At 41.9% G+C, this 26,487-nt stretch overlaps 1 protein-coding gene across 4 annotated transcripts in view; it reads left to right on the forward strand.

Moving 5' to 3' along the window:
- The first annotated feature begins 1,211 nt into the window (after window positions 1-1,211).
- Window positions 1,212-26,487, forward strand: part of cacna1ha (calcium channel, voltage-dependent, T type, alpha 1H subunit a) — a 130,708-nt gene continuing 105,432 nt past the window's right edge. For 2 of the 4 annotated variants that reach the window (XM_040005922.1, XM_040005923.1), the window contains exons 1-2: window positions 1,212-1,728; window positions 2,932-3,425. In XM_040005922.1, coding sequence (XP_039861856.1) covers window positions 2,956-3,425 — 470 coding nt within the window. In that variant the 5' untranslated portion in view covers window positions 1,212-1,728; window positions 2,932-2,955. The remainder of the gene's footprint in view (window positions 1,729-2,931; window positions 3,426-26,487) is intronic. The other 2 variants (XM_040005924.1, XM_040005925.1) reach the window with 1 other exon arrangement.

Genomic DNA, 26,487 nt, shown 5'->3' on the forward strand with positions numbered 1-26,487 from the left:
TCAATGTAATTGTGATTGATCATTCAAGCAATATGGGAGTTTAAAGGAGTTTAAATTGATTGTCAAATCAAATTGTGGAGGCGCCGGTTGCCTGAATGAATACAGGATGAACTGTGATAAACATGCTGAACAAAAATATTAAATATAATTATAATTATGGACATGTTTATTGTGGCATTACCCATTTTGTTTGCAAGTGTTGTGTCAATTTTGTCTCTGTTGGATGATATGCCTGATGTAAGATTCAAGCTTAATGCCCTGCATAACAGTGCTTTGAACTTTGGTGATATGAAAACTCTGTAGGTTATGTTGCTCTCACTGATGGATAGATGGCAAATTCCAAGATGGCTGTTGTAAAATCAAATTTCCACTCCTCACTAATTTTGGCCTAGGCTGCTGTGGACTTCCTCTGATCCACTGATGTGTTTTTACACCCCTCTGCATTTAATCATTACTTATAATTTATCGCTGGCTCTCTTCCACTGTGTATTTTTTTTGTCCTGTCTTCCTCCCCTCACCCCCAGTCGGTCCCAACAGATGGCCGCCCCTCCCTGAGCCTGGTTCTGCTGGAGGTTTCTTCCTGTTAAACGGGAGTTTTTCCTTCCCACCAAAGCGCTTGCTCACAGAGTGACAGTGGGGTTTTCTGTTTTCTCTGTGTTATTATAGGTTTACCTTACAATATAAAGCGCCTTGAGGCAACTGTTGTTGTGACTTGGTGCTATATAAATAAAATTGAATTGAACTGAATTAAACTAAATATAACTTCAAATATGTGTCATATCAGTTTTTCTTTAAGTACATTTTAGACTCTGGAGTGTTTTCATTTTATTTGCGATGACCCTGGAGGGTCCGATTATGAGAAAATCTAAAATGTTCTTTCACTTTTTGTCTTATCTTCCTTTGTCTTTGTCCATGTTTCACGATAAAGTCGAAAACCAAAACTTGCTTCCTTTTACTCCCAGCACGTTCCAGCATTTTTTTTACATTTATTTTTTACTCTAAAGAACAATATAGAAGATATAGGCACCCCCGTCCCCCACCACCACCACCAGTATTTCCTTTTTGCCGGTATAGTCCTCTGTGTTGGGATTATTGCCAAAAATAATACGGACCGACACACTGTGCATTCATTTCTCTCTCGTTATGCCGTCTGCTTTGTGATCCATTAAACACCGCGGTGCGTGCACGCCCAGCTTGGCTCTCTGCTTGTTTCTCTCGCCCGGGTGTGAGTCTCGTACTGTGCGCCGTATTCCTAAAGCCGGGGATCACGTCACGTGTCACGGCTCCCGGGTCCTGGGCCAAGTTTTTTTTTAAAAAAAATTCCGTGTCAGACCATCCACGGAGCTTCAGCGCAGAAAGCCACACGCCCCGACCCTCCTGCGCGCATCTCCGCTCCATGCTGCGTAACGAGCACCTCAGAGAGGAGCCGATGGATGGATGCATGGATGTGGATAGATGTTCCCGTTTAACTGAACGCGCCAAATCAAGACGACTTTAAGTGACTTATTTGATTACTTCCAGCGATTTCCAACGACCCTCGGATTACATCTGATCTTTGGCAAGCCAAGGAAGGATAATTTTTTTGTTTTGTTTTGATTTTTTTAAACGAGAGAGAAGAGAGAAAAGAAGGAAAGGGAAGCTCCGGGTTGCTGAGAAAGGCTGGGTGCGCTAGAAAGACGGAAAGTCACGGATCATGCTTATGGGAACTTCCGATTCCGTCTCAATAAGGTAGTTTAAAACAATAAAGTTGTTCTGTTTGCATGTGATTATTTTTATACACACTGAGTGCAGGAGATAGTCCACTTTTAGGGGCGAAAAACGGAAAAAGGCACAGATGATGCGCGCTCTGGTGGCTTCTACTTCCATTAATACCGTTTAAAACGCGTATGGAAGTACTTTTACAGCAACTGTTCATATCAAAGTGTATTTAATATTGTTCGGTGTTTACAAAAGAACCCCAGGAGGAGAGCTTCCAACTGCCTGAAGGGTCAGATGCGCTCTTCTCACGTAACACCAAACGGCGGACAACAAAGCCCGTTAAAAAAGAAAGAAAACAGAAAAGCTTCCTCAAAAGGGCAAAGTCTGTTAGCTGGATTATGATCACTAATGTTTTTGTTCTCGACGTTATTCCACTTATTACAATAATAATCAGTATTGCTGTGGTGGTTTGGTTTTTTTTCCTCTTTTTTGGCGCATTCCCTGCCCACCATTGCGTGGTGTGGGCTAAAAACCTTCAGCAGACCAGAGACAGAACAGTCCATCTGTTCAATCACATAGCAACAGGAAGAGAGAGAATGAGAGAGAGAGAGGGAGACAGAGTGGGAAAAACATCCCTCTACTATTATGATACTCTTATAGTACTCGCACTTAATTGTTACCTAATTTCACTAAACACATTTTCGCATTTCTACTAATTGCTGCAACAGCAGGCAGTTGTCAGTCTGTAGTGCTCCATGGTGCCTTTACTGTGTTATTACTATGGCTACTATGAAATTCAGGCTTGATGTTCTGACAGAGACTCCCAGTTTTGTCTGATGAAAGCATTTATTGTTTGTTTTTTTGTTCGTTTTAAGGGGAAAAGAACACAACTGAGGAGAAAGGCTATTTAAAAAAAAAAAAAAGCCCATGAAAAGCCTAAAGCCCTGGCAGATTTGTAAAAGGACTGTATTGGAAATCTGTGTTTTAGATTGATTGGAAGCTCCTGCTGCTCAGGGATTGGAGGAGGAAATGGCCTAAGTGTTTATTTGGCTCCTTGTGCGATTTGTCTCCAGTTGCTCTTTGCCAAGTTGATCTTTCACTCGCTTCTTTTTCTGTCACCGTTAATCTGCATCTTTCCTCTACCTTCATGTCTGCCTCCTTTGACTCGCCGTGGGCTCCCTCCCCACTTTCCGCCTCCCTCTAACCTCCTTCTCTCCTCTGACCTCCCTTCAGAGTGGCTCTGCCTGATGCTCTATCATGACTGATGGCGAAGGGAGAGCGCGCTTTCAGTACGCAGAGTGCCAGGAGCTGGAGGAGGTGCGGGAGGAGGTAAGGCTTGCTGTACCGACATCCTACAGGAATGACGCCCAAGGTCATGAAGATGACCCAGGAAGAAGACGCCCGGATGATGAGGAGGAAGAGGAGGAGGTGGAGAGGACGAGAAGGAGCAGCAGGAGGAGGAGGAGGAGCAGCAGCAGTAGCATTCAAGGAGATGGAGAAAATGAGTGGAGTCCTGAAGTTCAGGGGGATGAAGAACAGGAACCGGAGCTGGAAGTGGAAGTTGGACCAACACTGGGAGTTCGCATCACGGCTCCCATCCGTGATCCAGACTGCGTCTCCGAGGAGGAGGAACAGCAGCCGTATCCGGCCCTGGCCCCCGTGGCCTTCTTCTGCTTAAAGCAAACAACGAGGCCTCGCAACTGGTGTCTCCGCATGGTCTGCAATCCATATCCTTTAACATGCTGGAAATCTGACCCTGGCGATCGGTAAGACGAAATATGTCCTCTGCAATGTTTGTGTGTGTGTGGTGGCACGCCTGCATACACGCTTGAGTTGTCAGTAGAAACTTGCTGCTTCTATATAAATACACAAGCACCAGCGAGAGACTCACACTGGTGACACATGCAGACATGAAGGGCGTGTCTTGGTATTGGGCAAGAAGTAGATGTTACCTGTTGTGAGTCTTCGTCCTTTGCTGATATGAGATTTGGCTGTTTTACATGCTAAATCTTTTGTGCAACAATTTGCATTTCCCTCTGTGTCTATAAGGTTGGTATTATAACCTCCGAATCTGGTGGGTTGGTTATTTTTAGGTAAATTAGCTTTTCTGTTGTAGGACCTGTTAACACGCCTAATTGAGACAGCCCCAAGTACACCCAGCACTCGGTCTGTTTGCCTCTATAGACTGAAAGTGCTGTAACACTTACCTGAGCTGCTTTAGGCTCAGATTCAAGCACAAATTAGTTCCTGGCTATATATATTCTTTTGAAGCTCATCAGTCAGTTCGAGCTGTATTCTCTCTACTAACAGTTCTGGCAGCCATTTTATTCTAATAATCAGATATTCTAATTTAATTTCAAAGTGCCAAGTAGTCCAAGTGAAATTACTTCCTAGGAGAAGTGCTCATGTCTGCTTTACTTTCTATTATTACCCCCTCAGCCGAACATCCTGCCGGGATCATTTTCATCTGTGGGATGTTTTAACACACCGGAGCATAAGAACATAATGTGCATCCAGATATAGGCGCTATGAAAAGAAGCTGAAGATGAACCGCTGTAATATGTTTTTTTTTTTCATTCGTGATGTGGTTAAGTGGGTGGTGTAAAAACAAAATTAGGACCTGACTCACATTTATTTTCCTAAGTGCTTCCTGAGTACCTGGAATCTAATATAGAAGGTACCAAGAGTATAAAAATACAAGCACGATTATAAAAGTAAACTACATTTATTCTGTCTCTGAGATTCTATCTCTTTGTCTTCAAGTGATTAAAAAACCCAACTCTGAATAGGTGCATTCTGACAAGCTTCTGCTGTGTTCTTGTAGACCTATGATAGTGGAAGCTTGAAGGTGTAGTGAATCTAAGAAGGATGATCTGACGTGGTGTTTGAAGTAGGAGAAGAAAAACATGGTGTAGAAAGGTAGATAAACAGCTAGATAAAGGGGCAACCTTATGCCCACACATTTCCTCTCTGAGACTTCTGTGTGTTTTGAAGCCGAAGAAATCGAAAAACAAACTTTAAAACGGCGACATATGCACACACACACACACAGTTTTGTTTCAAAGATTCATTAATTGGCCTTCATCATTAAAGATCATTAAAGATTATCAGCTCTAGAGATTGGAGTGGATGATTCATGCGGTATTCAGACTGACACTGTGACGTGGGTCAAACCCACGTTGATGATCTGTCTGAATAGGTCAGTGTGCGTCAGCCAACGATCCCTCACGACCCTCCTCTCGAGAAGAGCTGAGCATTGTTGTGGTGGACCGCTGTTTCTATTAGAAATGTACCAAAAGGAAGTTGCAAGTCGTGTCTTCTGTCATGACTTGTGGACTTGTGCCTAATGATGGTTTGCTAAAAGATTTGACGCACATGTTTTGTGTTCGGTTGCTTTGGTGATTTTGTCTTTCCGCTGCTACAAACAACTCTACAAAAGAAAGGTCAAAACCATTGCAGGACCTTTAGCCCTCAATGTGAGCAAAGCCTCAGAAGAGCAACTTTTTTCAATTGATTTAAAAAAAATCAACTCAATCCTTTATTGACATTTCTAATCTTACATATGCACAAATACAATTTATTGGTCTGACAATACTACAAGGGTTGTCACCGTAGTAGAATTTCAAACTGATACTGGTACTGGGAAAATACTCAATAATCGATGCAATTTTTGGTACCACAGAGACAGAAAAAAGGACAAAATTAAAAAAAACCAAAAAAACCAACGAAAGATAAGAGCAATAATGGTTCGTGTAAATAGACTCAGCTACACCTCTGTTTATTTCCTTTGCTTTTGGTGACTTGGCACCATATATTTCATGGTGATCAAATAGTGTTGGTAAGGTTGGCTGTATTGTTTCTGCCTAGTAGACTCTCCTCAGGTTCAACAAGGGGCTTTAAGAGACACTTTTTAGAGGTAAATAATTTTGTTATCCTGTTAAATTAATCCTTCCTAATAACATCACTGACAGGTAGGACCGATGATGGCAACAGTAACGTTATCATTTTTTACTACCTATACCTGGTACCTTAACAATAACCTAACTGTCGGCTAATGTGTGGAACTGCTAACAGTTAAGCAGCTAACACCATCATAAACGTTAATAACTGTGTTCAGCAACTCAATGCTGCTGAAACAGGAGCTTTACTGACCTCGTGGAATTCTTCATAAAGACTTCAGTGTCAGTCTTTAACACGCTTTGTTTCATTATGCCACTGCTAATGTGTTCAGCTGCTAGTGAGGGGAGGGGCTGGGTGTCTGCCTGTCTGCTGTGTGTGAAGTTTGTCAGTGAAAAGAGGGAGATATGGTATCAATACTGCTGCAAATGAGTATCTAATCTGATTGCAATCGGGCATGTATTTATTTATTTATTATGACAGCCCTACTTGGTACATACAGTAACTCCAGTACTGAAAAAGGTGACGTTTTTTTAGAATTTTGGTATTAAAAAGCACTCTGTCTGTTTTGATGTCATCGCTATCTGTTACCGATGTAAGCCTTTCTGCAGCATTTCTACCATATATTTTTTAAAACTGAACCCTTGCTTACAACCTAGATGATATTATCAGAAACTCTTTCTCCTTCATGATCTGACCTTTAAGTGAAAAATTGGTTGCCCATGACTCCACACTCTGGTCCCTTGTTGATCTCGTGTCAGCTGGAGTGATAAGAAGACTGTTTAATTGTCCTTGAGAAGAAAACCTAGTATTCCCTCATGGGGTAAAGTGCCAGTGAGCCATCACCTAATTGATCACATGTCTCTAAGCACCAAAAAGCATCTCTACCAGCTTCCTCATTTCATTTTTGTGGATAGTACAGAACGCACAGGGAATTTCTCATGGGGATTAAAATCCCATTTTTTTTATGAGTTGTGCTTGCTGCAGGCACTCAAGAATCGAGGCGTGAAAAAGTAAGGCAAGTTATGTTCTCTTACAGAACATGCTAATGGCTAATAGAGATATTAAAATGGGACTGTCCTGCAGCGGGAGAAAGCTGCATCTAAAATTTGTTGTTAAATAATTTAAAGGGCTATAACGTGCCAAGCATGTGTTGGCTTCTTCTTTTTAAAAAATGGACCAAAAAGCAAAAAGTGATAGGAAGTCCGGTCGGGTCTTTTTCATCGAATGTTTTGGATTTGGACATAGAAGTCGTAGATGTTATTTGTAATTTTCAGTTGTCCTGGTTTCACAATCTAAATAAATGGATGGAAATTGTTCACTAAGACGAATTCAGAGCCAACTGGAGCAAGCAGATGAGGAACAAAGAAGGTCCGAAAGGATTAAAGCATGTCCAGTTAAGCAAGCTGACACATAGGACTTATGGTTTGGTAACCTGCTGTCCGACAGATGCTAGTGTTGCGTTACATTACCTCTGTTTTGTTCACCGCACTGTAGCAGGGCTAATACTGCAGTAGCTGCTGAAGCAGACCACTACTATGAAGCAGATGCTCCTATGGTTAGCACATGTGCGCTTCACTGCTTGTGCGCTGATCACATGCCTGATTTCTATCTGAGTGCAGACTTATTTATTCATTTTTTAAGATATGTTGTTTGAAGTTGACAGGCTGGGCTATTTGTACCAAGACAGCAAGGCTAATGAATGAGGCGCGTACTGTCACATGCTCGGCCTTGCATTATGACTGCTCGTTTAAAACTGGATACGGGTTATGTCATAAGAGCTGATCTCACCGGACATCTCTCTGTGTTGTATTCCTGCGTGTCTGTGAGTGTGTGGGCGTGCGCGCAGAACCCACTGTTAGCAGCGCAGAGTTGGTGGTCCACAGTAGGTTATGTAAATATTTTTCGGAGCATAAATTCTCTGCCACTCAGCAACAAAATGATTGAACACATTGGGAGAAACGAGAGACTGTAGAGGAGGGGAAAAAAGAAATAAAGAAACAACTACATCCATAAATTTCAAACCACGCACCTCTGAATAAAAGTGTTTTATATCACATCCCGATTCCAACATGTGTAGTCCAACAGTAAAATATTGAATCTGTACTGAGACGGTCATTGATCACCTGTGACAGTAAAAACAGGTCAACAGTTGCTCACAGTTACCAGAATAGCATTTCAGCACGACAGCATTTGTCATTCAAGTCAAGTCTGTTCCTCACTGGTGATCAACTAGTCTGCTCATGTCCAGGAAAATGCACACTTAATAGAGCAATTGATTAGGTCTTGATTAGCCTAGCATGCAAATAGACTTTAAAGACAAAATTGGCATTTTTTATTAATTTCTTTTTAAACTGATGAAAGTCACCCTAAAATATATTGGTTTAGGTGATCTCTGAGTACAGCGTGCATCCACTAGATCTCTGTAAATCCCCCTAACAATCTTCTGCTATTCCCAAACTTTTGCACCCAGACATCACGCAGATGTTGAGTGGTAGCTGGTTAAAGAGCACTGGATGCCCTACCTGCTCAAGTTGGACATTTGCGTTCTCATGTGCAGCTTCATTGTGTGACATGGAGAAAGTACATGGCTACATTGCACATGTGAGAAATCCTAAGGAGTGACAGTAGTACTGTGGCCCTGAGAGGTCAAAAACACTGCAACTAAAGGCAACATCAGCAAATAGAAAAACGCTGTGCACAAAACACAACAGAAGTTGAGTAAAATAAAATGGAAGTGTTTTGGGGAGACAATAACGTGACAGAGCAGCTGTGGGAGTGACAGAAACCACAACATGTGACATTGCATTGAGACCCGCTTAAAAGAAGCTATCTGTGTTGTGAGGAAGAAAAAGATGCAGATAATGTGTGCTTTAATTGCACAATTCATGTAATACTGCAGGTACATGTTTGCTATTAGCCATTTGCTGTTAGCTTGTCACTTGCGCAGATTTTCCTTCATGTTAATGTCTCTCCTAAGACACTTCTGTTGTGTTGCATTCAACCTCCGCTATGTTTTGTGTGATTTTGCAGCTTTTTTTCTATTTGCTGGTGTTTTATTTAGTTGCAGTGCATTTGACCTTTTAGAGCCACCGTACAATAGCCCTAAAATATAGACAAAAAGAATGTAGCTAGCTAATGCTGTTTATGCTAATAAACAGCATTAGCTAGCATTAGCGTTCTTTCTTTTATTTAAAACAACTGCCTTTTGGATGTTCCTGTTGAGTAGAGACCTAAAATAAATCTGACAGTTACATCTGAAACAATCTGAAAACAAATGCAGGATCACAAGAATGAACATTATGGAGTCGCTGATTAGACGGTGTGAAAGAATAACAACCTGAGTCAAGCTGATTAAATCTGGTTCAGGAGCCCAGGCAAGGTTAATCCATTACAGATGAGTTGATTCATCGTGCTATCTGTCTCCATTAGTCATCTATACTCTAAAACATATTAAAGGGGGCCTTTTCACTTCCATTGTGATAGATGTTTCTGCACAGAGATAAAAGCACACAGATCACCTGACTTTTTTGAAGTATCAGATGGATTTGATGACTTTAGATGGGGATTTTTTTTTCAATGTATTTAGTGGTAAAAATATCTGTGGATTAGCGGTTCAAAATAAATCAAGTGGAAGAGGTTTCTCTCTTTGTTTGAAGTTTTGATGGATTGGACTTGCTGTATAAAACTAGAGACGGGCTTAAAGCTGCATGAGATCAAATCAGCTGCATGAAGAATGTCAGTCATATGTAGCTTAGATGAATCGAGGAGGCCTGTTAATGTGCAGCTTGTATCAGCGATAAAAAGGACTATCTTCAGGGCAAGAAAGTTGGATTGGTTATTACCCTTTACTCCTGCAGTTCCATTCCTTTTTTTCTTTTTCACCCCTCCTGTTGTGTATGTATGCCTATTTATGTCTTTAAATGACTTCATCTCTGCAGTGTGTGGGATAAAGAGACTTAGCCTTCAAATTAGCAGGTAGTCCTTCTCCGACTGCCCTTCTGACTGGCATCCTGAGGTTTAGGTGTGTATGTGAGACTCGCTTCTCTGCATCCCTCCCTCTCTGCCGGTCTCAGAGCTCGACTCACTGTATTTGTATTGAGCAGTTCATCAGTGTGTGTGTGATTGTGTGTTTGGTGACTCATTATATTTGGCCTGTTCTCATCATAACAGCAGATTGGGGGTCGTGAGGTGCCCATTTCTGCAGAGACAGAGGGATCCTGTCTCTTTGACGTATGAAGTCCTGGCACACCTTGCGCAGTGCTCAAACTGTGCGTGGTTGAGCATCACTTGTGTGCTGTGTAGTGGACAAGGCCCACGCTTTCAAACGTGTTTGGTGCCTGCCAGACGTTATAACAAAACTTTGTTACAAATGTGGTGTAACAAAAGCTTTTAATTTGTCACTCTTCTGCTATTATGTATGTATTTAATCATTAGTTATTATTAATCTCAGGCTGTGTTTACAGCATGTCTATTGTCCTGTCTCCATCTCCTCACCCCCAACCAGTCACAGCAGATAGCTGCCCCTCCCTGAGCCTGCTTCTGCTGGAGGTTTCTTCCTTTTAAAAGGGAGTTTTTTCTTCCCACTTTAGCCAAAGCGTTTGCTCAAAGGGTGTTATCATGTTGTTGGAGTTTTCACTGTTTTCTTTGTAGTATTGTAGAGTCTTTACTTTACAATATAGAGCACCTCGAGGCAACTGTTGCTGTGATTTGGTACTATATAAAAAAATTTATTGAACTGACTGTAATGTGTACAGCTCTGCTATACCACACGCACCTACATCACCTACATATTTCTGCTCTAAATGTAAAATTTTTAGGAACTTCTTTTTAAATGTAACATAGTGTCGCACATATTTTTTAAAAACAACAACAACAACAACAACAAAAAAAGCCGATGTGTTGTCAAAAAAAGAGAAAACAAAGTAGAGATTAAGCTTCATATACATCTTGTTCTGGGTGGAGTTTCTCCTCGTGGTGCTCCATGTCGTGGTGCCTGTTTAGCTGTGGCTGGATGCTAATATAAAGTAATTACATATAATATATGTTATAATAGCATATATAATAGCATAATATAATGATATGTTAACAATAGCAATATCATGAAATTTAGCAGTATTTCGTTTGATATTGATATAAAAAACAAAAAACAAAACAAAAAAACATGTAAGTCCTTTATTAAAAAGTCCCTTTAAATTTGAAATCACTGACATGGTGGTGGCAGACTGTTTATTTAAAATGTTTTTTGTTGCCATGACACAGAATGAAATATTAGGGTGGTTGCTAAATAGTTTGCTAATGTTACTTCGAGGTATAGTGTTATTTACATTATATTAGCTTAAGCATTTACATAGCATTTAGCATTACCCAGTGCAAACATTTTAGCCTGTAGGATCTGGTTGATTTCACAACAGCAATGCCTGGTGACTCAAATATTATACTACGCCACACTTACTGCGTTTCTTACATATACATGATATTAACTAGCGACAGACCCAACTCTGAATAAAAGCTAAGTAGACGTAAACATTAATTAAGCTAGCAGTCACTGTTTGGTTTGGGAAGTCTGCAGCTGTGAGAATGCAGGGGTGCTTCTCACAAGCAGTCTGTTCTTCCTGCTGCCAAAAATAATAGATCAGCCCTGGAAGGCTGAAATTAATACCAGAGATTGAAGACCAGTGAAAATTGTTTGGATGAGAGCATATTGACTAAACAATCAACCACTTCACCCTGAGACCTCAACAACAGAAAGAAAAAAGGTTTGGAAAGGGGAAGTGAAAAATATGACATATTAAGGGTTGTACAGTAGCGTACACGTATTAGTTATTAGATATGTATTCGGTCATATACATAGATAGGAGAACTTTTTAAAATCAATATTTAACTAAAATAAATTTAGGCAAAAATAAATTGAACATTTTAGGAAGTTTTTAAAAAGTAGCTTTGGTACTAGAACTCAAGCTTCATATCACTACTCAGTACAGTAAAATGATGTTTAGGCCCACTTGGAGGACAGTTTTTGTTTACCAAAGCATTATGTAGCCAAACATGTTAAGTAAACAAATGTGCATTTCCGAGTTAAAGTGTTTGAAGCCCTCCAGATATTTATTGCAGAGCAAAAACTGCTGCCTTCGCCAAGTTGTAGAGCAGGGTGTTTACTTATGGTTGGGTTTCCTTATATCCTTTGGGTGTTTTGAGACTTATGAACTATGCAAGAGCTTACTAACTATAATTATTAAAATTGTTTTATGACTTTTTTTTACTTGCAAATCCTAAAAATGAGCAATTTTTTGTGAATATACGAGGCTAATTTTGTCATTAACAGTTCGGGGCCACACTGTGTGTTTCAAAGCTATTTTTAGCTGCAGGAACCTGCCCCAACTGCTAATTTATCTCACTTAGGATTTGTAAAGTCTTGTTATTATTCCAAATACCGGTGCTGTGTTAACATCAACACAATTTACAACCAGTAACAAATCATCGCCACCAGCAGCGAGTCCACAGTAATTTGCATTGGAATCAATAAAGGGCCTTTCACTGGTGTGCTTGTTACCAATGAGAATAAGCCTCTTTACAGTGACCGCATGTTTGCTGCCATCTTTGCTCGTAATGCTTCGCAAGACTTGTTCAAATGGCCACTGTTTGCACAAGCAGTGCTTTGGCTCAGATCTCATGTATGTAATTGGGGCGGGTGTGGCTCAGGTGGTAGAGCGGGTTGCTCACATATGGTAGGGTTGCCCAGCCCTCCCCATACACTCGTTTGGTCCACTGCTCCTCCGCCATGGTGTGTGTTTGTGTCATCTCAAACAGAAAGTACTTGTTTCTTATTTTTGGATCGTTAATTTTTGAAGCATCGTGCGTAATTGTGTGTAAATCTTTATGCGTCAGTTTGAGCACGCCTGTGAGAGGGCAAACGCGTGTGCTGTTTGCTGTGTGTGTGTGTTGTGGTATAACTTCCACTGCAGTAGGATCTTTTGTTTATCCCCAGGCTCACTGTTTACAGGCTGCTTCACAAAATGATCTGGAACTAATAGCGCTGATTTTCATGCGTGCACTGGCTGAGTGTGTGTGCCCCCGTGCACGAGAGCTTACTTGAGTGCGCTGTAAGAATGTGTCATTTGGCATTCGCAGAACACCATGTGTTTAGGCAGTGACCCACACCTGCCCCAGGCACAAATGGTCTGTGGAATCAGAGGATCTGCGCTCTGCTGCACTGCACCGCTGTTGTTGTTGTACCGTTACATTACGTCACACTCATTTACCGAGCACTTTTCCAAAATGACTTTGAGTGAAAATAGTACCAAAAAAGACCCTTCTGCTAGCAAACCACATGGTTTCCTGGAGAGTCTGGGTCAATCTAAATGAGTTTGTTAGCTGTTGGTGTTCACTGTTAGAAGGTTCATGTAAAGCGGACTACTAATGGAATACTAATGGAATACGCTGAGATGATCCCTGATCAGTTGGAGGATGAACATTTGACTTTCTTTTTCTTATGATACCTATCTCCCAGTCTTCAGGCACTCCTCATTTCTTTAAATTTGTTCTCACTGCTTTCGCTGAATCTATGGAAAAAGCCAGTGATGACAGAATTCGACATGCATAAGATAGTATTTTTGCAACGAGGTGATTCCCAAAGAGATATTTGCCAAAAAAGTTGTCATATCTTGGCATGGTGTGAGGTGTCTCCTCAAAAAATGTAAGGAAACTGGATATCTAAAGGACAAAAAAACACCTGTTATGCTTTTTAAAAAAGTCCTTAAGAAATAAAGAAAAAAAAGCAAAGACCTGAGAGACGCACCTAGCCCTTCACTTGATCCATCTACTCTTCACTGAAGCTTCATCAGAAATGGTCTCAGTGGAAGGGCCACTGTCAAGAAGCCATTTACAAGGAAGGGAAATAGGGAGAAAAGGCTGACGTATGCCAAATTACATAAGAACTGGACAGAAAATCAGTGTCAACAGGTCTGATGGAGCGATATATCCAGATAGTTCTTATGAAACGCGATGGAGGCTCATGTCATATCGGGTTTTGAGGCTGCATTTCAGTCACTGGTGATAAGGATTGCTTTAAATTTGGTGGCGATATGAGCACAGAAAAGTACAGTCAGATTTTGATCCACCATGTGATACCATCTGGAAAGCGTCTGATTGGCAACAGCATCATTTATCAGCATGGCAATGATCTCAAACACACTGCCAGTGCAGTAAAAGCATAGCTGGGTAGAAAGACAAACAGAGAAAAATAAATGTTGTCAAATATTGACTTTAAAGCTCATTAGAACAAACTCTGCGTTTCCCTTACGTACTGTATTTCAGTTTCTGTTTGCACATGTTCCAATACGGTATTCTGACTCTTCACCTATTTTAGAATTACAATACTTTATAAATCAAAGGGCAATTGTTTGTTACACACACTCACAGATAGTATAGCTCTGAGAGATAGAAAATATAAACACTATTTAAAAAAATGATGCATTATTAACTAAAAATAAGACAAAAATGTTACAGAGAGAAAACACAACAGTGTGCAGCAGAGACAAGTGAAAACAGGTGAACAGGTGACATAAAATTCTGAGGCATCCAGTGATGCATTGTGGTTGAATGAGTCTTTTGCTGAAGGTGCTCCTGTTGCTGTCCAGCATGAGATAGAGAGGGTGTGAGGGATTTTTCAGTATTGACTGCAACTTGGACTCATTTCTGAAACCTCTGTCGGAGAGTTAAGCTCCACCCCCACAGTGTTACTAGTCTTGCAGATCAGTTTATTGAGTGTGTTGTTATCTGTACACCACAGTCCTCAGTATAAAACATTGAAGGGAGATATAAACTGATTACATAGAAGTGAACACATTCTTTTACTATAGTGACATATCGAGGAGACGGTACAGTGGCCTACAGTGTTCTTTCTGCTCGGTATGGTGTTTCACTCCTGTCAGTCAAATCCCCTGTAGTGGCAATGCCACACTGATTGGGCCTCTGGTACCGTGGGTGGGTTTTTTCAGCAGCTGTTGCCATGGCTGCGCATCATGTTGATGAATGTACGCAGATCAGCTCTCTATCCAGAACATTTCCCGTTACCCTCACCAGGGATATCCATGCTGAAAGTGTGAAGCGGTTTCTTTTAATCGAAGCGTTATGGAAAGATGCTAAAACAAGGCTGGAAACACAAGACAGGGACAAATAGGGCAAACTCTTTAGGAGATGAGAAAGAGGGACTGGGATGATTGGGAGATGCCAAGCGAGCAGAAAGTTAAGAAATCGGAGAGGAAAAAGAAGCAAGTGATATAAAACAGACGAGGGAGGTCAAAGACAGAGGACAGGAAGTTAACAAGTGAGGCGAGAACGAGGGCGAGGAGAGAAGGATAAACAGTGCAAAGAGGAGAATCAGAACAGCGGGAGGGATGACGGAAAAGCGGCGTCGAGCAATATGAACAGGAGGGTAGAAAGAGAAAACTGGTCTTTTGAAGCACGGCTTGTGCACGTACAGAGCGCTCGGCCAATCACAAGTGCGAGCAATGAACATGTGCCCCTGTGTCCTGTTTTTTTTCTCCCCCTGCTTGTTGATGGTTGCTGCAGTGAAGATGCAGCGGCGCTCTCAACCTCAACATACAACTCCATTCTCATCCTCCTCCCCTCCCCCCGTCTCCCTTCTAAAAAACAACAACAACAAAAAAAAAGCTGCAGGTGAAAAATAAAGCATGCTCCTTCTTTGTTCCTCTTCCCTTCTCCTCTCATTGTTTTGTTTCGTCTTGCTGCTAAAATGCGCGCGAGTCCTGACTGCAAATGCATCAAAGCACTTTTTTTTTTGTCACTCTGTTGGAGGCAGAGATCAGTTATGGGTGTTATTTTCAGTGTGCTGCAGTGTGAAATATGCATTTTAATGCACACATAAGCTGTTTTAATACAGAGGGATTTTAAAAAAATTATTAATTTTGTGTGTGTGTGTGTGTGTGTGTGTGTGTGTGTGTGTGTGTGTGTGTGTGTGTGTGTTTTAAACATAATTGTTGGGATGTTTCATTTTCTGTCATGATTTCTCTCACACTGTCAGCATTTGACATGAGCTTACTCCTAGTGGTGTATTGATTTTAAGGTTGAGTGTGTGTGTGCGTGTGTGTGTGTGTGTGTTTGTGCGTGTGTGTGCATGTGTGCGTGTGTGTTGCCCTGGTGGCTAAAAGGTGGAAGTGGAGGGGAATAGAGTTCAGTGAAAGAGCATTGATCTAGACTATAAAACAGGAGGTGAAAAGACAGAGAGTCGGGAAGTGTAATTGAAAATCTGAGAGATTCAGAGGGGCCACTGCTCTAACACACACACACCTCACACACAACACACACACACAACCTTAAGGGGTCATGGAGAACTGGTTAGGGGATGTTAGTACAGGGTTCTTGGATTGCATTAGGGCTGAGATTATCATAGTCCACTTTCTTCATTTCGTCCTCAACTTGGTGCTTAGTATTCAGTTATGTTTTTAGGTCATATTGCTTTGTTGCGCTTGCTATTTAGTAGCTGCACTGCTGCTCCTAATGAGCTTTTTTTATTTTTTTTATTTTAGTGGGATGCGTGTGTTCATGCTGTTCTGAGCCATCTCCCCACAGTCAGTCTCCACATGAATAGCACAGCAGAGCTCGTCTTGCTGCTGAACACATTACTGCCTGAAAGATGGTTAGAATGACAGAAACACACACACAGGGAAAGAAAAGAGGGGACGCAGCACATGACTTGACACTAATCACCTACTTTGCAGCTTTTAAATTTCAGACAGCACTGTTCAGCAAAAATCTTGCACCAACCCAGACACACGCTTTTGTTTGTGTGCGTGCGTGTTGCAGGATATTGATGATTAGGTAAAGGGCGAGCTTGCGGGAAATGCAGGAGTGCGCATCCGGCGGCGCACACGTGCACATGTGTGCCTATGCGTATGAAAGAGTAATGTGGAGATGGATGAATAAATAAAAGATCTGGGAAACCCATCAGCAGCTAGCACTAGGTTGTCATGGCAATGCGGACAGCACAGCACATAGTGCGCGCATGTGTGTGTGCGTTTGTGTGACTGAGTGTTAGAAAGATCATATCACTGCAAGGTTTTAGCAAGTATGTGTAACTTTGTTTCAGTCCAGACCTCCTTGAAATCTAACAAAGAGAAGCTTACTTTTCCTTTTTTCTCCCTTCAATCTGCTGCACTCGATTCCGAGTCTGAAATCACTTTAAAGCAAAACACAAAAATATAAAGCAACAGTTTTGTATTCAAGCACAGTGACTTGAGTGGGGTGGTTTTGCTTGACACGCAAACTTTAATATTTGCCTCGTCTTGTTATGCAACCGATGATGATGTAGCCTGTCCTTCCTGTATTATGCTGTTTGACATTCCTTATAAAGAGTAATGACTGTTTTTATGCCAAATTTACAGCTACATGCTCCTCACCCATCATTGTGTGTGCTTTGTGATAGAGTGATGCTTTTACAGCGGTGGTGTGTTATATAGCCCAATACTCAGTGCATCTCTTTAGAGACCTGAAAACTGCAGCCTCTTCCTTCTGCTCCTCTTCCCCTCTCCGCTCTGCAGTATGTGTTGCCGCTTTTGTCTACAAAATAGGCCTGTGTGCATGTCTGTGTGTGTGTAGGTGTGTGCGTATAAATGGAGACAGTGTACGCATAGACGTGTAGATAAGTGTAGCGTGTGGCGCAACCTAGTTTTACGACATGGCGGTGATTGAAGGTTGATGGTGAAGAAAAGTGCCGGGTGAATTCAAAGTGCATGTGCGGAGTTTAATGAAAGCAACTTCAAACGGCACAGATGTGTGTGTGTAAGAGAGTGGGAGGAAGAGGAAGAAGTCTAGGACAGTGGGATTGTCTCAGCAAAGAGGCTCTCACTAGAAACTCTACCTGGTTACTAGGCAACAGCATAGCACTGCTGCACATTGGAGCGCTGGGAAGGGGAGGTGTCTATCTACAACATGTGTGTTTGCGTGTGTGAGTGCTGAGTCAATAGCTGTATTATTTATGAGTATTTTATAGGAAGCGCACGCGTGGCGTGAGATGGACGGAGGGGGTGAATCAAGGGTAAATTAAGGTTGTGTGCGCACGGGGCTCACATGTGCCATAATTGCAATAGTTTGCCGTCATCCTCTGTGGTTAACGGTAAACTAGTACAGGGTAAAAAGTGTCTGACTGTGTTGTTGTGAGGCGGCGGGGAACTGGCTGCCTCCCTTTGAAGTATTGGAGATAAGGTGGAGTGATTCAACACACAGATGGCTGCGTAAAAAGAAAGGAAGGGAAAGGAAGGGGGGGCTTGCTAAGCTGACCCAACATTCATTCTCAGCCACGAATTGCTGTTCATATCTGATTTTCTTTTTGGGTGACTTAGCATCCATTCGAGGGTGTAACCTGCACCAAACTGAACTGGCAGTGAACTCGCAAAGAGAGGTCCAGAGCGGGAGAAGCCGTCACATCTGCTTCATCTGGGTTGGGGGGGAGAGGAGTTTAGCAGTTGTTCATGCTGCACAGTCGAATTAAGGCATCTGACCAAAAACGAGCCATATCAGCAATCTTTTGGTTTGTTTTGGCTGAACTTTTTCAATCTCTGTTGAAAGAATTTGCCTCAGTGAGGTAATTGCAGCTCACTGGAGCTCTGCATTGGACTGAATGGTAACTACTTAAACTAAATGCTTTGCAATCTAGTTAATGTGAATCTCTGCTGTCAGTCTCCCTGTGAAGCGCTGGACGGAAAGAGGTGTATGACTGAAATGAAACCCGGTGAACTCCCCTCACTGTAAATGAACAATTGCTCTCCGGAGCGAAGTTGGCATTGTTTGGGTTGAAATCAAAGAGGGTGCACACAAGTAGATGCCGGGTCAACGTGGATGGATTCTTCTTCTTCTGACAGTTCTAGTGATCATTAATTGTGTTGTAAAGAAGAGGCAGTCCTATCAAAAACATGTCTTATTTGCTGTTGTGTGTGTCTGTGTGCATAAGGGGGCCATTTAATGTCCATTAGACCGTAATGAAGGAACAGTGCTCTCTGTGGCTACATGTAGGCTCGCTAATAGCCCTCTATTATCACAGTTCAAACACAAACACCGAAACACACGCGCAGAGGGACGCGTGAGGACGCGCGCACCCGTGCTGTCTTTGTTCGAGTTGAAAGGGCGCTGTGAAGCAGCTGAAGCAGCTGAAGTGCAGGACGCCTGGTATGTGTTAAACAGCCTGTTTTTAGCTGAAGTGTCTCTATCGTGGTGCTGTTACATACTTGTCTGGAGAGGACTCAGCCACACGTCTCAGAACAAAACACGGAACACTGTTACACTGAATATAAATCCAGCAATTAGCTGGAGCCTCATAATGCTGCTTCAGTGCAAACATGAAAACATGAGGACACTTTGATACAAAAGGATTGGAATCTTTCTGAGCTTTTGTGCTTGGTGATTTTCTTTGTGATACGAAGATATAATATCCGTTGTATACCACTGTGTGGTTTATGTAACACTTAAAGATATGCCCTGAACTATGTAAAAGCTAAAGGTTGTAAGAGAAATTTAGTGAGAGTTTAGATTCGGTATTCGTGTAAAATATTTGAACACCTGTCATTTTTTTATAATTTGCTTTCTTGTATTTTTTTTTAAAGTGTTCTTTAGTTATAATACTCTAGGATTTCTGAAGATCTTTCAAAGTGTTTTCTTTGGACATTGGCTGTAATTCCCAGTGTTAATACCTGGATTGAAAAACACAATCAGTCATGGATTGGCCTCCCCAGAGCCCAGACAGTGTGGGATGTGAAGCAGTGTGGGATCATCTCGACAGAGAATGAAACAAAAAGGGAGCCGACAGGCAAAGAAGAGCTTTGAATGTCCTTCAAGCCCGGAGAACTATTTCTGAAGACTACTAAATAAATGACAAGAAAGCTGCCTAAGAGAGTTCCGGCTGTGTTGAAGAATAAAGGCGCTCATACCAAATATCGACTTTCTAGCTTGTTAGAATTGTACAAACTGTACTGTAAAATATATAGAAATGACTTTTGCACAGTACTGTATATTTCCACACACTGATACAGGGAGTGCAGAATTATTAGGCAAGTTGTATTTTTGAGGAATAAGTTTATTATTGAACAACAACCATGTTCTCAATGAACCCAAAAAACTCATTAATATCAAAGCTGAATGTTTTTGGAAGTAGTTTTTAGTTTGTTTTTAGTTTTAGCTATTTTAGGGGGATATCTGTGTGTGCAGGTGACTATTACTGTGCATAATTATTAGGCAACTTAACAAAAAACAAATATATACCCATTTCAATTATTTATTTTTACCAGTGAAACCAATATAACTCCACATTCACAAATATACATTTCTGACATTCAAAAACAAAACAAAAACAAATCAGCGACCAATATAGCCACCTTCTTTGCAAGGACACTCAAAAGCCTGCCATCCATGGATTCTGTCAGTGTTTTGATCTGTTCACCATCAACATTGCGTGCAGCAGCAACCACAGCCTCCCAGACACTGTTCAGAGGTGTACTGTTTTCCCTCCTTGTAAATCTCACATTTGATGATGGACCACAGGTTCTCAATGGGGTTCAGATCAGGTGAACAAGGTGGCCATGTCATTAGTTTTTCTTCTTTTATACCCTTTCTTGCCAGCCACGCTGTGGAGTACTTGGACACGTGTGATGGAGCATTGTCCTGCATGAAAATCATGTTTTTCTTGAAGGATGCAGACTTCTTCCTGTACCACTGCTTGAAGAAGGTGTCTTCCAGAAACTGGCAGTAGGACTGGGAGTTGAGCTTGACTCCATCCTCAACCCGAAAAGGCCCCACAAGCTCATCTTTGATGATACCAGCCCAAACCAGTACTCCACCTCCACCTTGCTGGCGTCTGAGTCGGACTGGAGCTCTCTGCCCTTTACCAATCCAGCCACTGGGCCCATCCATCTGGCCCATCAAGACTCACTCTCATTTCATCAGTCCATAAAACCTTAGAAAAACCAGTCTTGAGATATTTCTTGGCCCAGTCTTGACGTTTCAGCTTGTGTGTCTTGTTCAGTGGTGGTCGTCTTTCAGCCTTTCTTACCTTGGCCATGTCTCTGAGTATTGCACACCTTGTGCTTTTGGGCACTCCAGTGATGTTGCAGCTCTGAAATATGGCCAAACTGGTGGCAAGTGGCATCTTGGCAGCTGCACGCTTGACTTTTCTCAGTTCATGGGCAGTTATTTTGCGCCTTGGTTTTTCCACACGCTTCTTGCGACCCTGTTGACTATTTTGAATGATACGCTTGATTGTTCGATGATCACGCTTCAGAAGCTTTGCAATTTTGAGACTGCTGCATCCCTCTGCAAGATATCTCACTATTTTTGACTTTTCTGAGCCTGTCAAGTCCTTCTTTTGACCCATTTTGCCAAAGGAAAGGACGTTGCCTAATAATTATGCACACCTGATATAGGGTGTTGATGTCATTAGACCACACCCCTTCTCATTACAGAGATGCACATCACCTAATATGCTTAATTGGTAGTAGGCTTTCGAGCCTATACAGCTTGGAGTAAGACAACATGCATGAAGAGGATGATGTGGACAAAATACTCATTTGCCTAATAATTCTGCACTCCCTGTATATCTGAACATAGTCTCACTGCAGATGACTGTAAATGCATTTGTTACACTTCATGACAGATACTGTTGTGCAGAAGAAAAATGTAATAAAGGAAGGAAGTCTAGAAATAAAACTTATCCAGGAATCTGCACAACACATCGCTCAAGTGAAACTTTGGAACACCTGGTTAGATTTCATTTACAAATGGTTCTAAAATACCATTTTTTCTTTTTTGGTCTCCATATCTTTAGATTATAAATACTCCAGCTAATGCAGCAGTGGGATCACCTTTGCATTCACTGCTGTCTCTCTGTCCTGTGATGTACGACGCAGACCAGAGGTCACAGACACAAATCTTGGTTGCGTCTTTGACTGCAGAAACATGACTGGAAACCTAATGGAAATCAGGCTGTTTACACAAAATATGACTCTTTTGTGTGACACACCTGTGATACACACATAAAACTTTCTGCAGCAGCAATCAGCCACTTCACTACTGCGGAGCAACAAAGTTAAGCTCGGTGTACCATTTTATCGACACGTGCACATGACTAAAACCAGGCAGACGATAACACACTGACATTAAATTAATGCAGTGGAAAGAGAGCGGCAGAGCACATCAAAAAGTGACTCACTCATATACGATTTATTCATTCTTCCCTTTTGCTCACTCACTTAACCACTTAGAGTTAGTGGCTATTAGCATGGAGTTTGCAAGCGTGTTTTTTATTACATATTGTCTCCTGAGCTGCTCTTCCTCTGGACGACATATGTGAGCTAATAGAATATGAGCGAGTTGCTTTCTGCATCCATGCTGTTTTCCCGAGTTAAAACTTTCTCACGCTGTGAGGCAGAGCGTAGAGACGCAAGACCTCCGGTGGTAAATGTCTGCAGCTTGCAGACAGCTAATTGTGGAAAAGCATCATCTGGTTCTCACCCACTGTTTAGAGCCACCTCGGACAGACTTTCAGAAACAACGACATTCAGTTAGTTTAACCTGCAATTAACCCAGCAAGGAGAACAATTCAGTGTTTTACTGTGGAAACTCAACAAATACAAATGCAGTAAAGTAAGGCACCAGTTGGTCCTTTATGGTATGATAGTGTGCGTATGCTGATTGTCAACGTTTAGCGTACCTCTGTGGGTTTTTGTGAATAACACAGCGGTCGCAAGCTTCAGCCAACATTTGTTATTTTTGTTTGGTTTTTTTTCATCGTCTTTCTATCTGTTAGGATGCCCAGTGGTGTTTATGTGTGTATGCCATAGTGCACTGCAGGCAAAGGATGCGCTAACATGAGGCTCTGTGACGGGCCTCCCACGCACCGAGCTCTGATCTGGTTTCATCCGGTCGGCGGCTCTGTGACGGCATCACTGTGGAGTTTGAGCAGGCCCTCCTTTTGGCTAGCTGTGCACCAGGAGCAGAGATTTAACAAGATGCTGCGCTAATGAGCATATCAGAGAGCGATGGACTGAGGACTGTTTGTGTGGGTATGTGTGACAGAGAGGGAGGAAGAATGCGTGCCCGACATAGCGCTTGTCTCTCAGGTCAACTAAGGGTAGCAATGCTCAAGTCCATACTGGTCTGTTACTCGGAACTACACATCAGTCAAGACCAGTACAAGACTGTTACTTCCCCTTTGCAATAAATGAATCAGTAAATGTACTTTAGAACAGCATATTTCAACATCACATGTGAGCGGGAGGAGTGAGGCCAGGGGTCCAGGGCTGGAGGAGGAGCTGGCCCTTTGGTCGGGGTCTGGGCTGGTGGGCTGCTCTGCTGCTGGTGGTCTGTTCGTCTCCACCCCAGTGTGCAGGGGGCCATCTACTGGGTCTGAGTGAAGGGGGAACATCTCCAGGCGGTGAAAGGACCTGGGAGTTTGAATGGGGAGTGTGAGTGTGTGTACAGCATCCATTTCTATGTCTCTATTATTGGTTGTGTGTGTTGAGTGTTTGTGTACGTGTGCATGAGGGAGGGAATGTATATGTGTATGTGATAAAACACAATATGATGTATACTTGTGTCTGTGTGTGCCTGTTTGTCTATGTGTCAGGTCTTAGACTCCCTCTCTCTTAGAGCATCTCAGACTCCCCCAGGTGAGGGGCCTATTTCCCCCACTACCATCCCTCCCAGTGGCTGGTGTCCCCACCCACTGGTGGTTCTCTATGTCCAGGGCTGTGTGCCTGGGTGCTTACTTGCCCATTCCTGAGCCCCCTGGCTCTGTTGGGCCCCTGCTGGGAAGTGGGGTACCCTTGGGTCTCTAGGCCCAGAGCTCACTTGGGCTTGTCGCTGCAGCCCCCGGGGGCTTCTGCACTGTGGATGCCAGGTGACACCCACCAGGGCTCTTCTCTGCTCTTCTCTAGGTGGGGTTCAAGGTTTTCCCTGCAGTGGTCCTCCTGGGGCTCTCACACCCTGGGGAGCCTCTAGATGTCTGGGGCCTGGATCTCCTTCATGCCGTCTTCAGGTCCTAAGAGGTGGGGCTGTGGCTCCCCACACCCACTATTAGACACTTACATGGAGAAACCTTATAATCACAAGCGCGCTCACACAGGTTTTCACAGACACACTATTTTGGGCTGCTGCTACCTCTGAAATATCTTGTATTATAAGTACTGTGTGCTGTTCAGTAAGATCGTCATTGTTATTCATGCATATGTTGGTTGTTGCTGTGGTTTCTCTGCTGTACTTTTTTTGCTCAACAGGTGTTGAAGCAGATTCTCAGTGTTTTTTCTCTCTCTCTTACTCTCTCTCTCTCTTTCTGTTAACTTTCTCCCCAACTTCACGTTCTTTCTTATTTTTTTCTTTCCATCCCCCATTTTTATCCGTTACGATTGTAATAATCCAAAATAAAAAATCCCATTAAAGTTCTAATTAAAAAAAAGCTTTTTGACTTCCTGAAACGTATGATGTTATTTTATATCACGTCAATACATAATAAATACAGCAGTGTGTAAACTGAAAAAAAGGTGGGTGGTAAAGCAGCTTGCAGATTCACATCAGCTGTAGGTAGACAAAAACAGTTTAAATAGACCACGATGTATTGTATTTAACAAAGGGTATGCAGCTGATGTGCCTGCATTGCAGTGAAACGTGTCTTAGTGGCCTATCAGACTCCAATAAATGTAAAACTCCATCTTAAACCTAAAAGGAAGAAAAATGTCTTTAGTTTGTAGAAAGACTTCAAAGAAACACACATACAGACACATCTCTATAAAAAGAGTTTGTCCAAACCGCAGCAGTGACATTAAAGGCAGTGAAATCAGAACATTAGAGGAACAAACCATGTCACAAATATAAAAAGATACTATTTGTCATAGTATGTCAGCGGCACAAAGCGAGTTTTGTCTTTCTGCTGTCATCTACAGATCACCACCCTGTCAGATTTTACAGTTTCTGTTAATAGACCAGTCCTTACGCAAAGAGTGAGGCTAAAGGTAACTGTCGGCCACCCAGACTCATAGATGTGCTGTCGGTGAAGCTCTTGAAATAGCAAGGAAACTATGTATCTGTTCACCTATATCATGAACTGCAGTCTACAAAGACCTTAAACTCTTGCTGTAAGTACCATAAATGCCCCTTTGAAACATAGATCTATTTCAAGATTCAAAATCCTGTATATTACACCGCTTGAAGTTATACAATATCATATCATGGATTTCCTGCTAACCCTCCTGCAAAAGCAGAGAGCCAAATTCATACAAAAGTAGTTGTTTATCTGTTGTTAGTTTTATGCTAAATGCTTCTAATACCTTGGAAGCCCCAGCCTCCTGTGTGTGTGTGTGTGTGTGTGTGTGTGTGTGTGTGTGTGTGTGTATGTGTGTGTCTATATTTGTGTAAATTTTTCCTAACTGAGTTGAACATGATGTTTGTGCGACCTTGCATATTATTTCCTAATTTGGTAACTCACATGGTGAGCTTTGCTGCAAGTCTGTGTGTGTGTGTGTGTGTGCGCGTGTGTGTGTGTGTGTGTGAAAGGGAGAATGTGTGTATATCTTCACAAGCGTCTAGTGTTTTTCTGAATGATTACTATCAGGTGTAGTGGATTATGTGAATGCGTATTTGTCAGTGCTTTTGAGGGTATTGTTGTTAAGAGTCGCAGTCGTGCTTCCTATGTTATGGCAGAGAGCGGGAGAGAGAGGTGACCGGTGAGAAAGCATAAAGCCATCTGGGCGAGAGAGAAATTCAGCCCAGTGAGATATCAGCAGGGAGGAGATAAAACACAATATGATGTTATTTTTAAAACAGAGCCAAGTTGGGATTTTTAGGGGTGAGTATAAGATGACCCCCACCTTAAGGATACTTCTGCTTTCGCTCAAGTACTTGAAACTAACCCACCGAGACGACTAAAACTGTTTTAACCTTGGGAGAAGGGATGTGGCATTAAAAGCTCAGCGTGGATAGCTTCTAATTTTACACATATTCTTGCCCACTTATATTTGTGTCTGTAGTGGTTTGAATAGTGAGGAGGAAACTATAATTCAGGGTTTAAACTAGGAGAAAGGAAAGATGCACTGAGCAGATGTGTACCCATACAGATGCTACTCAGGCCAAAATCATGGGGGGATTGTGGTCAGCGTATTTGGTAACAAGATATTTTTAGAGCACAATCACTTTTTGCAACACAACACTATTTACTGATACATTGCTCACACAGGGAACAAATACATAGTGGTATTAAACATATCCAATTCTTCAGGTAAAGATAAATTTACTCAAGATAAATGTTGTTAGAGATGTTAGTTTCCATCAGACAAAAGCTCAAGGTATCCGCACCATGTTAAATAATGAATGCTTCAACTCAAAAGACTGTTTTTCTTTAAGAATGAAACAGCCTCAGCTCAAATATTCCAACGTAAAGTTTAACTCTTGGTGTTGTTCTAGAGTTACGATTGAGGAATGCTGTCAGCTTGTTTGACAACTCAACATCTTGGATGCTTTGATTTAATATGTAAAACAATATTGTCTCCCAGTTAATGAATCCTAGTAATTATAGTGATCCTCTGACTTTTCTTCTACTACTACTTTCTTCTGCTTCTTCTTCTGCTCTCTAAATCCTCCTCCATGCATTAGTCAGTCCGGATGAATATATATAAACTGCCCACAATACCAGGGTTGTCAACATCTAGGTAGCTTTGGAAATGATGACTCCTTACAAATGAATAGTGACATTACGTGTACGTTAGGTATACGTGTATGTTATTCATATTGTGTGTACATTGTTCTTAGCGCAGTGGCACTTTATGATCACAGGTATCTTTAAATTCACTAAACAGTGATGCTAAAGGGGTCTCTAACTGATTACTTTTTCTCATA

The sequence above is a fragment of the Simochromis diagramma genome, unplaced genomic scaffold (assembly GCF_900408965.1).
Source record: "Simochromis diagramma unplaced genomic scaffold, fSimDia1.1 OVJJ01000510.1, whole genome shotgun sequence".
In the NCBI taxonomy this organism is placed as follows: domain Eukaryota; kingdom Metazoa; phylum Chordata; class Actinopteri; order Cichliformes; family Cichlidae; genus Simochromis; species Simochromis diagramma.